The sequence below is a fragment of the Rhopalosiphum maidis genome, chromosome 2 (genome assembly GCF_003676215.2).
Source record: "Rhopalosiphum maidis isolate BTI-1 chromosome 2, ASM367621v3, whole genome shotgun sequence".
NCBI classification, from domain to species: domain Eukaryota; kingdom Metazoa; phylum Arthropoda; class Insecta; order Hemiptera; family Aphididae; genus Rhopalosiphum; species Rhopalosiphum maidis.
In genome coordinates, this window is record NC_040878.1 from 64,689,290 (window position 1) to 64,707,801 (window position 18,512).

Sequence of the window (18,512 nt, forward strand, 5' to 3'; positions counted from 1 at the left end):
GATATATAAGATTATTTAATTATACAATTACCTAGGTACGTACCATATTATATTATAATTAATATAATCACGGATATAATCCACAATGGCACTAGCACTATGTATTTACCTTGGCTCTTAAATTTTATCTATAGATACAATTGACATACGAGGCATATCCAGAAAGTAAGTGTACTAAGGCTCTCACGACCGCAGGGAATATATTTTTACTATGTTCGCTACACTTCTGTATAGCTTTACTCCTCTTCTTTATAACAAGACTATAACAAGTTCAGTACGTTGAAAACTGTGGTCACAAGAATTTTTCTTGTGAATAATGTCGATCGAGTCTGCCGCCACCTCCTTTGACCACTTCTCGACCGCCCCTTCATCTCCTCGTCAATAAACAATTTTTTTCCACTCGTGTGCTTCTTCAGGGAAGTGAACAAATGGTAATCTGAAGGCGCCAGGTCAGGGAATACGGAGGGCGGTTCAAAACATCTCATCCAAATGAGCTCAAAAATTGTTTCACGACATTGGCTGTGTGGGGTCTGGAGTTGTCGTGCAGCAGGCAGACTCCTCTTGTTAACAGACCCTTCCTTTTATTTTGAATAGGTCTCCTCAATTTTTATAGGGTTTCACAATACCTTGCTGCTTTGATGGTCTCACCCTGAGGTAAATATTCAATCAATATGACGTCTTTGTGGTCCCAAAACACTGATGCCATGATTTTTTTGACTGAAATTGGTTTTGAACTTTTTGGTTGAGGGTGAACACTAGTGTTCGGACTGTCTCTTGGTTTCAGGCATATAGTGTGCAACCCAAGTTTCATCTCCAGTAACAATAGACTTGAGAAAATTATCACCCTCCAGTTTATAGCGTTCCATAGAGGTACTGAATGACGGCTTGGATTTCGCACCTAGCGGCAAACTCGATCGACATGTTTCACGAGAAAAATTCTTGTGACCACAGTTTTCAACGTACTGAACTTGTGATGATGGTCTTGTTACAAACGAGAGGAGTAAAGCTATATAGCAGTGTAGCGAACATAGTAAAAAAATATTTCCTGCGGTCGTGAGAGCCTTAATACACTTACTTTCTGGATATGCCTCGTAATAAACGAATTAGCTAAAATCCTAGGAAATTGAATCTTATTTAATAAATCATAAAATTTATGATAATTACATTTTTATGTAAAATTTAACTGTGTATAGAATCCTGTTTAAAAAAATAAAAGACCTGTTAGGGGTGTATGGAGGGCTTTAGTTTTATTACTATAAACACCCTACTTTATGTTAATCCGATAAATTATATATCCCCCCAGAATAAAATCATATCTACACCACTGACTGGTATATGTCCATAGATACACAGAGTAATATTACTTAATACGTACTATTAGTACTCTATAGTCTATTAAATCTATTATTTGTGTATTGTGTATGTAACCATTTGTAATTTGTAACCGACAGGTCTGGTAGTTTGGATCATATTATTATATACTGTATACAACTTACTAGACTAAATTACCACGGACTAAGATATATCTTTTTAAGATATAACCTAAGATAGGTATATTCACGGATATGTGGATATATCTTAGTCCGTGGTGTAAATTACTAAATTAATCTTGTATTCTTGTTATCAGAACTTCTATTTAGTGAATATATTGCTATTTATGCCTCTGGGTACTATTTATAATCGATATATGGCTACACTGGAGCACCACCCGTTTTAGGAGTTTGGAAACGATATCTCACAAACAAACTTGGAACATCGATCGATGTTTTTTTACTCAAGTTTTGATTTTCTGCATGGAGTTTATTTCTTCTATTGTTGTGCTATCCGAAAATTGATTTCGATAAAAGCAATATAATTATCGCATTATCGATAGTCAACATTTTGTGAAATATCCGAATTTTGGAGGCAAATTTCAAGTATAAATACATTATGAATCGAGGTAATAAAATATCAATTGAATTAAACCCATTTTTGCAATCCACATCACAAACTTCGTCTGGGACACCAAACAGTAAGCTGTGGATTTATTTAAAATTCGTAGAAAACGTACTGTCTAAAAAATATAAAAAAAATAATAGAAGTTGTTTTATAACAAATAATAATTTATTTAATAATTTCTTTTAGTTTTTAAATACTTTGATTGATATTACAGATGGCAAAAAAAAAAAAAGCAAACGTCCTTACACTAAAATACAGCCAGACCGTTCAAGCATCGAAACTGTCAGTTATCAAAAATTAGTTGTACCAAAGCGTATGCATAGTCCTTATTGGAAGTATTTTGGGTTTCCAGCGTCAGACAATGGTAGTATACTTACTCAAGATCGAATTATATGCATACTGTGTAAAAAGCAGTTTGCTTATAAAAGTAATACTACCAACTTGAGAGTACACTTGCAAAGCAGACATAAGACTGAATTAATGGTACTGGAAATGGGGTCCTCTAAAGATCTTGGAAGTCCAAAAAAAAGGCACGGCAAAAATGAATTAATGTTATTAGCTACATCTGAAGGCCAAGTGGATGTAAACAGGTCAAACTGCAGGATAAAACAACAAGATGTATATATACAAGGAGAAATTAATGAACAGTTTGTTGGGGAAAATGTTGCTAATATTCAAGAACAAACTCCTCAGATGTCTGTTATTTTTCAAGATATCGATAATTCAGTAAGTATTTTTAATTATTATTATTATTATTTCTTTGATATAAAATTAATTATTGTAAATTATTTTTTCACTGTCTAATTAATTCTTTGGGTTTTTCAGTCAAATGATGTGATCAATAAGCTTGTATCAGATGCGATTACTGAATTTGTTATAACTGATCTTCATTTACCAGATATTGTAGAAGGTAAAGGTTTCCAACGTCTTATTGCTACATTAAGGTCTCCGTGTGAAATTCCTGGAAAATATAAATTGGAACAGTACATAATACCAAGAATTTATGAAACTACCAGATCCGCTGTTCTTAGTAGCATAGCAAATAGTTGTAGCACTTTTGCATTGGGTATAGAAGAATGGAAATGTTCTAGCTTAAATGTTTATATTACAATAAGTGTATTTTTCCAACAGGTAATTTTATTTATGAGAATTATAACTTAAAAATAATTATATTAAATATAATTTGTTATTATTTAAAATATGCAGTTGGATAAAGAAGGTCTGTGTATTAAACAACTAGCCACAATTTTATGTAATCCTAACAGAACTGCTAATGAGTGGTGTGGAATCTTGGGTTCGTTGTTCATAAATTGGAACATTAATATCGATCAAGTAAAAACTGTCATCAAAGCATTTACAATTAATAATTTAGATGCAGCATTAAGAACTCAAGGTTTCGTTCTGATACCTTGCCTAATTTATGAATTACAAGTGTGTAAAATTTAAAATTTAAATTAAGAATAATTTGATTATTATATTATTATATATATATTTTTTTTTTTAGAATTTATGTACAAAAAGTTGTTTTGAAACAGAAGAAGTATTAAATGTCTTAACAAAATGTAGAACAGTTTCTGCTAAACTACATCACCATAATGCTTTAACATCTGTTACAGTTCAGGATAATGTTGTTCAAGTATATAATTCATTTCTTAGTAGAGAATATCCACAAATTTGGACAACGACTTATCATTATTTAGAACGTTTTGTTCAACGGAAAGATACCATAAAAACTTTATGCAACACACTGGATATTGGATTTTTTCCACATGAGTTGTTAACTGATAAAGATTGGTCAGTTATTGAAGATGTTGTCACAACTCTTGAGCCTTTAAAAGTTACTGTTACTACTCTAAGCGAAGAAAAAATACCGTTGATATCATTATTGAAACCTTTAATTAATCAGTTAACAAGCTATCATTTGAAAGTAAAACCCAATGATTCAAATCTTGCTGCCAGTTTAAAGAACACATTTGCCAATGAACTTCACTGGAAGTAAGAATCTGATACATTAATAATACTATTTAATGATTTATTCATTATTTATATAAATTTTTAGGTATAATAATATTGACGTTCAAACATTTTTACACATAGCAACATTATTAGATCCAAGATTCAAAGATTTTCCTATGACTGAAGGCGAAGAACATCTTCCAACAATAAAACAAGAACTAGTCAAAATGGTTGAAACTGAAGGCTCTGTGCCTTATGATACTAAATCAAATGCTACGGAAGTAGACTCAGATGTGCCTAAAAAACCTAGAATTTCAGGTTTGTGCTTGAGTATTAATATATAAATTATATATTAATAAATATAAATATATTATATAAAAATAAAAATCAGTTTAATATATTTGCAATTAATGTTAATCATGGTTGTTTAGGTATTGGATTTTTACTTGGAAGTGTTGCTAATGTAAAAAGTTCTCCTACTGTTAATAAACATAATATGTCACTTGAAGATAGACTTAATTTAGAAATTGCTCAGTATGAATCTGAGCGAACTCCTTGTCTTGAAGAGTGTCCACTTATGTGGTGGTCACGAATGTCATCAAAATGCCAAAATCTAATAAGGCTTGCTAGAAAACACTTTGTGTATGCTCTTAGTGGATCATCCAGTAAGTTACCACTAGAGTTGCAAACTCTGTATTACATAAAAAGATCGCAAATAAATCAAGAACTAGTAGATAAAATGATGTTTATTAATGCAAATACGGTTGAAAATAATTGTTCATAAAATGTATTTATTTAAACTGAAAAACAGGAATTCCTTTACTATTTACTTCCCACTAACATTTAATAGTAGTTAATATACATTTTTTTAATTATAAAATATATATTTTTTTACTCTTAAGGTTTTATTTTTATATATTATAATTATGGCTATGTGAGTGATGGACTACATTTCACACACTGTCGGCTGTAACTAAATCTCTGACTATTCATTAAGTTGCATTTGTTAAATTTAAAATGTTTTGTATATTACATCCATGCTAATACAATATTATGTTACAAATAATTAATAAATATTGCTTTTCTATTTTATTTTTATTATTTTGCAATACACGTATATATAAGGTAATTATTAAAATAACTAATAAAATGTATCTGTATATAAATATTTGGGTTTAATAATTTAGTTTGTGTATATATATAAATATCTATGCTATTAAACTTTTATATTAAGCTCATACGACATCAGTACATCACTATTAAAAGACCTTTTTTATTGACCAAATTGTTGTGGGATTTATTTAGATACTTAACATTTAATTCGTAAGACCAAATTGTAAAATAAAATTACCTATAAATTAAATATTTACAAGCCGATAGCTTATGATGTTAAGGTCTCATTTCCAAAATACAAATGTGTTATAATTATAAATAGGTAACATACTAACATCGCAAATCTAAATGCCCAATATTGTACATATTCTATAAAGTATGTAAGCAGAGATGGCATATTATATATGTTCAGTGGCGTAGTTACGAGGGATGGGGCGCAAAGCGGGTGCTTGCTCCTCCAACCTCACTTAAAAATTAACTTTTAAACAAAATTTGGTAATTTAAAAAAAATGTATATTAAAGTTGTATAAGAAGTTGCATAGTATTGTTCTATATTGTATCATTATATTATATTATATTGTAATTGTATTATTTTATTATTTTCATTTACTGAAATTAATTACTAATTACTACCTATATGGCTATATACTTGTGTATTTGACGTTATATACTTAGTAAATATTTTAAATTTTACAGCTATTTGTTTTTGAATTTTAAGAAAACAAAAATCACTTTTGTTGAAAACTGGTTAGCATATAAGATTAAGAACATAATGATTTAAGAGGAATTGTAGCCTATGGTTAATAAAATCCAAATGTGTACAATCACATATTCACATGCAAACATTTGTATTTTATTATAAGACACAAATACCTACGTAACCAATGCGTCAGTAAATTAGTAAAATATGAAGTTTCAAATTTACATGAAATAGAAATAAAATACACAATAGTTAGTAAATAAAAATATGTGTAAATTTAATGTTTTAAGTAAAGTAATAGACACATACAATATTTCTGGCAATATTAAACTTGACCCGCTTTTGTTAGTGTCTTTATAAAATAAGAACTAATATAATAACTACTTGGAGTCTTTTTGTAACAAGTCAGAGAATATTTTTTTTTTCAAAACTGTTTTATTGTTATACTCAATAAAACGTTAATATTTCTCGTTTCTTGATATAAATAACTATTTAATTGGTATTTAATAAAAAAAAAAATGTATGCAAGGTAACTATAAGATAAGAAATTTGTAATTTTCCACACCACCTTTATTATTAAACGACGCACAATAACATTGTCCGTATTGTTTAATAACTTTATGAGGTATTACACGAGGCGCGTTTTTTTTATTGTGGTGTCCCCAGTAGGCCTAATCCACATCGTAAGTGAGAACGCATCACATGCAGGGGCGTATTTAGGTAGGGGCTTTGGGTACCGTCACAACAAATGTGTGCCATAGAGTTATAGAATACTATAGTATTTATATAACACGGTGTTCTATGGTATTAAAAATTTCACCGTTGCGCGGTGTAGAAGTTTTTTAGTATTTTTTTTCTAGGGGAGAGGCGGCAAAATATGTCTTGCCTTAATTCTAAAATTCCTAAATACGCCACTGATCATATGAATACATTCAAATAATAAAAAAAATTATACAATAACTTAAACTATGTAGATATCAATAATACTATAAGGAAACCTAGGAATAAAAATATGATTTTTGCTATTGTACATGCTACAAAAACGGGTAATGTGTATGATATGTGTGTTGCCGGCCGGCGATAGTCAATGTGTTGAATGAATAGATGAGAGATGAGCGCTGACGCGTAAGGGTACAACTAAATAAAAATTATTATAATATATTAATATAATAACCTAACCTAACCTATACTATAATACAAACACATCCTGGCAACACTTGATATTAAGATGAGCTGCCAATCTTCCTCCAGGTTGAAACGAAACAGAGTGCCGACACATTTCCCATCAGCTTGGTGACAAATTCTTCTTCACTAATAAATATAAATATTATATATTTATATATAGCATACTGTACCTACTACGATTCTAAAAATTATTATTTAATAGTATAATACAAACAAATCCTTTCGACAGTTGATTATCAGCTGAATTTCTTTTTGCTGCTGCCAAACGTCCTCCGTGTTGAAATACAACAATCAACTTTGCTGCCAATCTTCCTCCGGGTTGAAACGAAGCAGAGTGCCGACACATTTCCCATCAGCTTGGTGACAAATTCTTCTTCACTAATAAATATAAATATTATATATTTATATACAGTATACTGTACCTATTCTAAAAAATATTAAATAATACAAACAATTCCTTTCGACAGTTGATTATCAGTTGAATTTCTTTTTGCCGCTGCCAAGCGTTCTCCGTGTTGAAACGAAGCCCAATGCCGACACATTTTCCATCAGTTCAATGACAAATTCATCGTCGGTGAGTAGTCCATGATCCAGCTAAATGTTTGGTTCCTATAAAACTACAAACTAATGTGCAGATTAAATGCAATAGAAAAAACAATTTTAATATTTCAGAAATATGTGTTGGTGTTCTTTTATTTTTGAATTTAAATTAATTTTAAATTTTATATTCATAATTTATCAGTTAAAAATGTAAAAAAGAACTAAGAAGATTATAGTTTATTGCAGTTTAACTTTCTGTGCGGTGGCCACCTTTTAAATTCCTCGCTCTCTTTTATAAGAAAGTTAAACAACACAATAACTATAAAAAATATAAATTTAAACATACACAAAGATGAACTAGCTATGTAATAAGAAAAAAATTGGTAATTTATCAACGTATTATTGAAATAAAAAGAACACCTAAAACCGTAGTACAGTATATTATCTGAAAAAAAATCATAAAAGTTAAATATAATTTAAGTAAATATTCATAATATACTGTACTACTGTTCAAAAAATTATAGTATTAAACAAACACAGCCTTGCGACACTTGTTATTCAGATGATCTTCTTATTGATGCTGCCAATCGTCCTCCGAGTTGAAATTATATAAGGATATAGCGTAATTATTTCAGTTTTTTTGTTTTTCCGATATTATGGCAAGATCTGAAATTTTTTGTTTTATTTTACTATTTACCACTCAAAGTACCAAATAGATCATATTTGCTACAAGAATTCATGACAAACAAAAAATAAACTACATAATTGTAAAATCATTATACATTTTTCGTTACGGTCAGGATCTAAGGTGTATTTAACGACAACTTTATTTTATTCTTGGCAATTTCATCATTAATGCATGGTCGGTAACCTTTTTGAACTCTCATGCCATATTCACAAATTAAAAACAGTTTGCGGACCAGATAGAAATAAAAATTTTATATTCTTAAATTATTTACTATAGAAAAAAATATTGTCTAGAACTTTAATAGAATAAAATATAAATAAAAAAAAAAATGTCAGTGTTTTAGAATTTAAAACGGGTCGTATATACAATAACCCGCCGGTTGCGCACAACTTCATTGTACTGGACAATGGGAAATAAAATATAGGTCTGTCATCGGGGTAACAGCTTGTAGAAGTCAATAAATATTTATTTTATGTATAAATAGTAAATGTATAACTACCCCAAAATTATAGGACAATTAACCTACGTAAGTATCCTTCGACGCTTTTCAGCGAAATCAGGCTGTGCCATATTAAAGTTCAAACATGCACTGTCAACGAAGAAACAGCTAGTTTGTTTCTTCATTCGTCTTCTTTACGCTTCGGAATGGAATTATTGGAATATTTTATGAAAATGAGAGTAATTGTCATGTACTGAAGGCTGTTGTTTGACGACTGTTTAATAAAATTATTAGAATTGTTCATCGTCTCCTACAAATGACAACGATTGTTGTTTGCCATGGATGATAAATATTATAATAATGTTTTTTTTATAGAACTCTTTGTGATTTTATAGGATTTATTATTATATTTCAGCTGTCTAACATACGAAACTTTTGGTATCTAATTAGTGCATTATACATTGAAAATTGAAAATTGTACAAATTCTTTATAGTGACATATAAATGCTATGCAGCATTTTACGATTTGGCTTAACTAAATGATTAATAATTTTAAAAATTTATAAAAGTTTAATCATTCAATTAATATTACATACCAAATAATTAATAGATTATGATCTACGTATTATAAAGAAGGACTTACAAAATCAATAAAATCAATTTCTAAATACAAGCAGTTATTCACATTTAATTTGTTATACACAAATTCCGTTTCGGTACCGTCCTGTTTAGGAATAATACATACCTAGTCATACTAATTTTTACCGATTTTAAAATAATCAATAGGTTCTAATGTTAATATGCTCAGATAATTTATGATATTAATATATATATAAGAAATGCGTCTATTTATGGTGTTATGCTATTGTTATTTTATCCTTTTAGTTTATTGTCAAAATATTTTTATAATTATAATATGTATAAGAAATGCAAACATTAACATATGGAATAATTGTCAATTAACTACAGTTATTCGTTTTTAAATTACAACAAAGTCGGTTGAGCAGAAATAGTTATCACAGAAACATGAAATTAATGAGTTTTGTTAGGGATAAAATAAAATTATATTAGTCAGGTAATCGGCCAGTTAAAAATGAAAAATTCTATTTATTCAATTAATATAAATATAAATTATTATATAAAATGTGTCTGGTAATATACTAATATGACGATTATGAATTTTCGGTTTTACGTATTTTATGCATCGCGCGTTCGGGAATAAAGTATGCATACGTATACAGCCGGCGGGTAACAGATTGTCCGGTGCAATAAGTATGTATTTATTTTGTGTCTAAAAAAGTAAATTAAAGCTCCAAAAGTATAGAAAATCAAACTCACGTAAACATCGATTTTTTTTTGTGAAACTTAGTTGTGTCGTATTTAATGTCCATACGTTCAGTAACCACATCGCCGACCCAGGAACACCTCTACTCGTCCGTCTTTACCGCGTTTCGAATTGAAGATATTTCATAAAAATAAGCTGAACAGAACGGCTTAATGCGTGTAAAATATTATATATATTAAAGTACGGTTTAACGATTTGTAAGTCTATTTTTTTTCTTCGTTAAAATTATTGTAACTGTCAATCGTCTCCGACGAATAGCGAAGATTGATGATTGCCATAGATGATAGATTAATATGATAGATCCATATCCATAGATTATAAACTGTTTTATTATATTGTAATATTATTATTAGCCAGACATTTAAATTTATTCGGGAGTCTTCTGTTCGAGAGACTCAATTGTGTACTTATACAAATTTTTATGCACGACAAGGCAGAGGACGGGGTAGATTGTATAGATGTTGTTCAGTACATTGAGACTAGACTAATTCAACGTTTTTGCCATTGGCATCGCATAAATTAGTAATTAGTTGTTGTTATTGATATTTTTCGCCCGTATTATTATTGAATGATGTATATTAATGTAAAAGTATAATACAAAATATTATAATATTATCAATAATCAATATTAATATCGAAAACTATCATAATTATTTTCAAAATAGATAAAAATATTAAATTATACTAGAATTTTCTTCTAACTTTTTTATTGCTTTACTACTTTTTTTATGGTGAGTCGCCGTCTCAAAGACCCCTGACGAGCCTCCACTCTAGTTGTTAATAATTTTATGGCATAAACAGCTTAAAACTAATCTACATAACATTTTGAATACTTCTCTGTTAGTGTTAAATAATAATACACGAATTGGTGTCTTTAAATCATATATTTGTAATAACTTAAAACAAAATAGATAACTATACCAATAATTGTTATTTTTCGTTAAAATTTCCAGTTTCAATATTCAAATTTGGTATAAGTACTAACAATAGCGCCGAACACGGGTTTGAACTGGGGAAAATTCTCCAGAAATATTTTTGGGTGGGTGGGTGATAATCAAAAATAGTTTGTTATACAGTATCTTGCATGTATATAGTTAAAAATAAATATAGTACCATTCCAACGTAACTAACTAAAAATTTTTTTTAGTAGATGGGTCTAACACCAGCATTTTTTCCCCATAACATGAAATATTGATCGGCGCCACTGGACTTACGACTAATCTCTGTGACTGGGAGTGAGAATATGAATAAATTTAAAACTTTTAAGCAATAATAATAATATGATAGTAGCTAAGTTATATACTACTATATAAGTTATTCAATTTATAAATCAAAAGTATACTATGATTTTTTTCGCTAAATTTTAATCAATCATAAGATTATATTATATACAGATATGATTTATAATTTTTAGTCATAAAAATGTGTTGGAATTATAATATATCTAAGTTTCTATTTTGCATGCATAATTGTAAAAGACAAAAAATCAATATGTGCAATCTCATTATAAGAATGTGAGACGAGTACATTTGTTTTCTTTCTTGGACCTACATGCAGCATAGATAAAAAGATTCATGTAAAATGGTTTTGTATAATTACTAATTTTTGATTGAAAACAATTTATACAAAAATTATACTGGATATTATCTTCACTCTTCAAAGGCTTGACTTAAAAAAGTAATAATTCACATGGATATTAAGTAGTTTTTAGTCAATGTTTAAACAAACAGATATGTGTACCTTCATAAAAATTATTCTTTATAGATTTATGTGTGATTTTACTCTTAATATTACTCAAAAACAAAAAATAAAATGATTAAGTGAATGCATTTTGTTGATATTTTTACAACAAAATTGATACCAATGGTTAAAATCTTAGCAAAGAGGAAATGTAATACAATTTGGTAAAATAAACAAAAGTATTTATTTAAAAACCTTTTTTCTTATCATGAACAAATATTTAAATATTTAAACTAAGTAAATTATTAATTTATTGAAAATTTAGTAATCATTCACACGTCCCCATCTTAAACGTTCTTTTTTCATCTCTAATTTTAACCAAGATGGAGTAGTTTTCTTGAATGGCACTGCATTTGGATACTTAAGAGGTGGTTCAGGCTTTTGGAATGGATGTGTTTTTCTAAGTTTTCTTATTAAAAATTCTTTGGCTATTTGTTTTTCATCACGATACTTATCCATGTATCTATAATTTAATTATATTAAAATATTTAAAACTAATATGTTATTATAAACTTACAAATTGAATGGTTCTTTGAGGGGGAACCATTTTTGTGGTTTTATATATGGAGATGGAAAATCATATTCATAAACTGGTTCTTTCATCGATAATTGTTCATGATAAAACTTTGTTAATGAATTGTCCCAATCAGTTTGATAAAATGCTAATCCGGCTGGTGTTATAATATCTTCATAAGAACGATAAAAATCAAAAGTGCTAAATGTTCTTTTAGCCAAATCTACTCTAAAAATAAATCATTATGAAAATTTATCTGCTTTAATACATATTTAACTATTATTAATAGTATTACAAATTATTGTACATTTTAGATGGAATAGAATATATTCTACCATAGTCATACAAATACAAAATACATACTAAGTTTTTTTTTATTATAAAGGACAAGTTTTAACTAAGTTTTTTTAATAAGATAGTTTAACACTGAACCTAGTATGGTTGATTATCATTTAAAAACTTACTTTTCATTATCCAATTTAATTGAAGAAAAATTTATTTCTGTGGATTGCTTGTAAAGAACAAAAATCATTCTTTGGTATCCTGTACCTTTTGCTGGAAATGGTTGTAAATAATTAAATACAGTTTCACCTTTGTTAACATCTCCACCTGGTATATTTCCCCTAAAAAAATAATATTTAAAAACTACAAAAATAACTGATATTTTAAATTATAACAGAACTTATGTAAAATGCATACACTAGCCAATGGATGTATTCAGAATTTTCTTTTTGTAAATGTCCATCTGGATTAGTAAGCATTAACGTCCATAGTGTATTTTCAGGGGCTTCAAAATTTACTTCCGGACTATTTAGAGCCTATTACAACTAATTTATTATACCATATTTGAAAAAAAATTTAAAATATAATAAATACCTCAATAGGTTTGATAATATTTCCTCTGTAAACAGGTACTTTTTTTGAGTTGTATTCATAACTAATATCCATTTGAATGTAAGGTGTAAAATAGGCATCTCCATATAAATGTTCAAATATACCATAGTACTCTGCTACTTTTTTTATATGTAATGGAGCATTTGTTTTTGACCAATCATTAAATATTTCATCCATTGATACTGGCACTAAATTTAATTGTATATCATAAATACCAGGTTAATTTTCAAATAAAATATTAAACAATTTTATAATTATTTGTAAATTTTTAATTTGTGTGGCTTATCGTAGAAATTGTTTCAAAAATGTAATAAATCAAAAGTATGCTATTTTAAAACTGTAGAGGTGAAATTATTTTAGATTTCTGTTATCACCTTTATTGGCAATGAAAATACTTAGATTTAGAAAATGGGGGGTGATTGTTAGTAGTAATGGTCAGTGAATCTAGTTAGAATTATAGGAAAGTTAAAAGTAAAGAATTTCTAACAATTTTTATTTAATTAAGAAAAAACAAAAAAAAATTAAGGAAAAACTAGAATTTTTGTACGATTTTAGTTTTCAACAAAATCGATTTTTATAATATGAATATGTATTATAATTTTAATTTTTAAATTTATAAATATGTAATTAAATTTTTTTTTTCCACTTTGCCTATAAAATTTCTTCGGGTTATAACTTTATAAGACTCACTTTGTCTGGTCCCAAAGTGAGTCTTATAAGCGGTGTCCACTGTATTACTAAAATATTTTTTATGTACCAGGAATTACATACATTCATTGTTTCTTGCTAATTTTTCAAGTTCAGCATTGCATTTTAGTTTTTTTATAAACTCGATTCTCTTGGCTGTTTCAGTTTTTTTGTCTTTTTGAGGTGATGGTAATCCAATGTCAACTTTAAAGTGAATTTTTGGATCTTTGAAGTTCATTTCTAAATACAAAGTTATTTTAACAATTGATTATATGCCATTATAGTACAAGTATAGTAACATACCTTCCATTCTCTCTTCTAATGTTTTTGCAATACCAGGAGGTTTCCCCAAATTTCTACGTTGACTTCTGTGCCGTATACTCATTGCCGTTAGTAATCGATTTTGTTTTTTTAGCAAACATGTTACCGAAAAAGACATACTGTAATTTAAATATATATACATACAACTTTTACAAATAATTTTTATCTTATTTTTATTGATGAAAAGTTTTTTTAAAGATTTCAACTTTCCAGTAATCACAAATTTATAAAATGTTTTATTTTTATATCTTTTATTTTATAAATCTGAATTTTTATATACTTTTAATCTTTGAAGTGAATACTAAAACTAAATGATAATACTACATAAGCATTCAACAATCAAAAATAAAGAATTAAATATTGAAAAAAGAAAATGAAAATAAAAATGTGTGATTGAAATTAAAATTCTTATCAATGATTATCATTAAATCATGATGTCGTTATCACAAGTAGACGTGCATATTTTTGGCTACACTGATTCGTTTAATGTTTATTTTCCGTGCAATACAAACCCACGATTTGATAGTTTGAATTACGGTGTAAGATGAGTGTTAAATGCTTGATGCTCGATAGTTGATAGCAATTTATACTTTACAGTGTCTTTTTATTCGTTACGGTTACGGGTCAATTTTTGTCTTCTGTGTAGTTACAGATTGAGTTATTTAAATATTAATTTGTTTATTTATTGCCAATTATTCTATGATATGATGGCGAATTTATAAATAGGAATTTCTTGACTCTGATCTACATAGCCTTCTGTTCAACATTTTTCATCACTATCACATTTCATTTTAGATATTACTGTAGTCGCCGCGACCTGTTTAAAAGTGAGTATTCAACTACACGTTTTATATTTATTTATTTAAGTATCATGAGTTCTTATTTAATGTTTTGCTAAGTTTGGCCACTTGTCTGTTACAAAAATCATGTTCCTATATGCTCGCTACATTGTATGTCTTTAATTCATCGATTTCAAAAACGACGAATAGTAATTGATATTCCTGTATAGTTTTAACTTATATCTATATTATATATCGTTCAGAACTTGATAAGATGTAGGTTTCTGTTTAGAGAAACGATTGCCATAATTATTTGTGTAGATGTTATTGGATATGTAAATATTTAGTTGTTGACCCCCCTCCACATTTGGCGGATTTGGTTAATTGAATCCCATTTTAATATTATTAGATAAACTCATAACTGTCTTAAATTTTTAATGCTGTAAATTAATAATAAATAATTTAAATAAAAATATTATTTTTGTACTTCGTCATTTGTTCTTTTAATACATTCTCTTTTTTGATAGTATGTGTGTTATTTTTGCATGAATTGATCCACAGCAGTTTGTTGTACGAATTGATGTTATAATTATTTATAGTTCACCAGCTATTTATGTTATAAATCAGTAAAAAATAATTGAACAATAACAATATAATTATAATATGGTAAATTTCTATTTGTACATAATTAGGGTGGCCAGGCTATCCGTATTATATGGAAAAGTACTGTATTTCAAGTCTGTCCCATTGTCTCGTTTTTCAAAAATATTATGTTAAAGCCATATGTTGGTCGCAAAAGATTGAGAATCAGAATAGTTCTGAGTTTTGTGATTTTCTGCTGGAAAATATGGCAATTTTAAAACATGGTCATTCATTTGAAAAATGTTTTATTAATTTATATTATTAAAACTAATAAATAGTAAAAAAAAATATTTATTTATCCTCATCTTAGTCCCGTATTTTCATATTTTATATCTGGACACTATATATAATTAATATAGTAAAAGTTAAAACCAAAAACATTCTAACTAAAAATGTATGTTGTCCTCCTTATCAATGTATTTGTTTACCGAACTAGAATTTACTGATTTAAATTTTTTCTTTAACTAAAATGTATTTATAATTATAATATTTACAATTTATTAAGCACTCAATGTTTTTTTAATTACTTGTATTTACTATATAATTTAACTATTTTATCAATCAAAAAATATTATATTTATTAGTTTGATATCTAAAAGCAATTTAAGTATTTTGGAGAATATATTATTTAATTTAGTTTTATTTATTTTATTATCATATAAGTTAACTGACAACAGTTCTTTAATTTTTCAAAACAATTTTATTGATATTTTCCAATGGATAATTTTAATTTTAATTCAAACACATACATTTCATGAACCTTTACACCTATTCTAATTTTATCAAATAATTAATTTATACATACATTTTTAAAAACAACTAAACTAATTTTATTTTATTTTTTTCAGCTGTTATAATTTTACTGTCTATGTAATATTCATTTCAAATTATCCTTTATGTTACACTTGTGTTATGGGTTTCTTCAATTCATTAAGAAATATAAAAAGATGGTTTACTGACAAGGCTGGACTTTCTGGACCTAGAGGACCAACTAAACGTAAACATGAAGAATGTGAAGTTTTAAATAATAAAAGAGTGCGCATGGATGACAGTCTTGTAGAAATTGTTGAAATCAGCGATGAATCCCTATCTGAAACCGAAGAGGTGGAAATTACTGAACCCGGTCCATCCACTGTACCACTCAGAGCCAGTCCACCTGTTATGCTTATTGAGGGCAGACAGCATCCAAGAAGAACTATGTCACCAGTTAGGACAATAGATTTAACTGAAAATAATGATGAAGATAACAAAATTAAAATTATTCGATCATATAGCTTATCAAGTCCACAACATAAAACTAACCGAAGTACAGAAATGGTTAGAAGTGCTAGTACCAAGGCTATACTAGAAGATAGATCTTCAATTACAGCTTCAATCAAAGGTAAAAAAATATTTTATATTTATTTTATATTTTATAATAATTAATAAAATTATATTTTATAGGAACAAAAAAATTGAGTTTCAATATGGAAGGCGGATTTTCTGCATTAAAAATTAATGATACATCAACTAATTCTAACATAGATAAATCATTTGCAATGGTTTTAAAACATTATGTTACGCCAAAACCAGAAACCACCAACACTATGTCAGTTTCTAGTTCTAAATCGCCAATTAGTATTCATAAAGAAAATATTTTAAATCAATCCAAATTATCTCAAACGTCTGGTAAAGAAAATTTAGACATTCCAGAATTAAGTCTTCACAAGAATAGAATTATCAAGCAAGAATTGTTTTATGAACGTATACTAAGAAAATTTAAAGAGAAACAAGCAGCTGCAATTCTAAATTCTGCTACAATAATTAAGCAAAAATCACCCGAGGATATTTTCCAAGAAAAACTAGAGATTATGAAAAAAGAATTAAATAAAATAGAACCTCAAAAGAAAAATGATATTTTTCCTGGTTATTCTAAAGAAATATCTGAATCTATTGCACTTCAAATGTCTGGACCATTAAATGAATATATTGTTAAAGGGAAAAATATTAAAAAAATGGATTTAAAAACTATATATTTACCTACTGCTTGGTTAAATGATGAAGTTATAAATCATTATTTAGGTATGATAGTTGATCGTGATCCAATTAACATACACTCGTTTGATACATTTTTTTATTCTAAATTATCGTAAGTTATAAAATTTATAATTTAATTAATGTTCAACTTGTTTTTTTACTAATATATTCATTTTTTTATAGATCACAAGGATATCAATCTGTTCGACGGTGGTCAAGGAAAAAAGATATATTTGCATGTAAAAAAATGTTCAGTCCTATTCACTTGGGGAACCATTGGTGTCTCGTATGTGTAAACTTCATTGATAAAACTGTAAAATATTATGATAGTTTAAAAGGTAAAAATCCTCAATGTTTAAATATCATTTTTGACTATCTAAAACAAGAGTATGAGAACAAAAAGAATGAAAAATTTGACTGCAGCGGATGGAAAATAATGGATGCTGAAGATTGTCCAACACAAAAAAATGGTTATGATTGTGGGGTGTTTACTTGTGTCAATGCAGAGTACCTATCTCGTGATGCTGAATTGAATTTTGTACAGGAAGATATGCCTAAATTAAGGAATAGGATATGTTATGAGATCTTAAACAATCGTTTATGTTATTAAACTAAGTCATCTGTTTCCTATAATATTGAGTTAATTTTATTCTTATTTTTCAAGTTGTATAGAATATCTATTAAATATATATTAATGAATATAAGATTGACAAGAGGAACAACATTCCTTAATCACCTTATTGGTTGCTTTTTAAAGTACATGAAATCTACTGTTAAATATTATATATAATATACTTTTCATTTCAAGTTTTCAATAAAAATGTTGGCCTACATATGATAAAATAATATTTTTTATGTATATAAAAAATTAGTACCACTAAATTGAATCCACTTCCTATTATATAAGACAATTTATGTTAAAATGTAACTTAATAAAATTATAATTACCACAAGTATATCTTTAAAATCAAATTATTATTTTAGGCATAAAATTAATTTAAAGGCTGAGTAATTA

General features: G+C 27.6%; 3 protein-coding genes across 4 annotated transcripts; 2 read left to right on the forward strand and 1 right to left on the reverse strand.

Annotated features, from left to right (window-relative positions):
* The first annotated feature begins 1,747 nt into the window (after positions 1–1,747).
* Positions 1,748–4,960, forward strand: LOC113551872 (zinc finger BED domain-containing protein 1). Of its 2 annotated transcripts, none has more exons than XM_026954420.1 (7): positions 1,748–2,011; positions 2,153–2,664; positions 2,764–3,069; positions 3,145–3,369; positions 3,443–3,933; positions 3,998–4,212; positions 4,326–4,960. In XM_026954420.1, exons 1-7 carry the CDS (start codon positions 1,930–1,932, stop codon positions 4,676–4,678), a joined length of 2,184 nt encoding a protein of 727 aa, XP_026810221.1. In that variant the 5' UTR covers positions 1,748–1,929; the 3' UTR covers positions 4,679–4,960. The 2 variants fall into 2 exon arrangements, with proteins under 2 accessions (XP_026810221.1, XP_026810222.1); XM_026954421.1 differs by having other exon boundaries at positions 1,748–1,939.
* Positions 4,961–11,804: 6,844 nt separating this feature from the next.
* LOC113553485 (39S ribosomal protein L38, mitochondrial) lies at positions 11,805–14,202 on the reverse strand. Its single transcript, XM_026956840.1, has 7 exons — positions 14,043–14,202; positions 13,824–13,979; positions 13,035–13,240; positions 12,858–12,976; positions 12,623–12,781; positions 12,162–12,386; positions 11,805–12,107 (listed from the first exon to the last, which is right to left on the reverse strand). Exons 1-7 carry the CDS (start codon positions 14,200–14,202, stop codon positions 11,906–11,908), a joined length of 1,227 nt encoding a protein of 408 aa, XP_026812641.1. The 3' UTR covers positions 11,805–11,905.
* Positions 14,203–14,617: 415 nt separating this feature from the next.
* On the forward strand, positions 14,618–18,444 carry LOC113553204 (sentrin-specific protease 1-like). Its single transcript, XM_026956407.1, has 4 exons — positions 14,618–14,887; positions 16,330–16,862; positions 16,925–17,609; positions 17,681–18,444. Exons 2-4 carry the CDS (start codon positions 16,394–16,396, stop codon positions 18,105–18,107), a joined length of 1,581 nt encoding a protein of 526 aa, XP_026812208.1. The 5' UTR covers positions 14,618–14,887; positions 16,330–16,393; the 3' UTR covers positions 18,108–18,444.
* Positions 18,445–18,512: the final 68 nt, after the last annotated feature.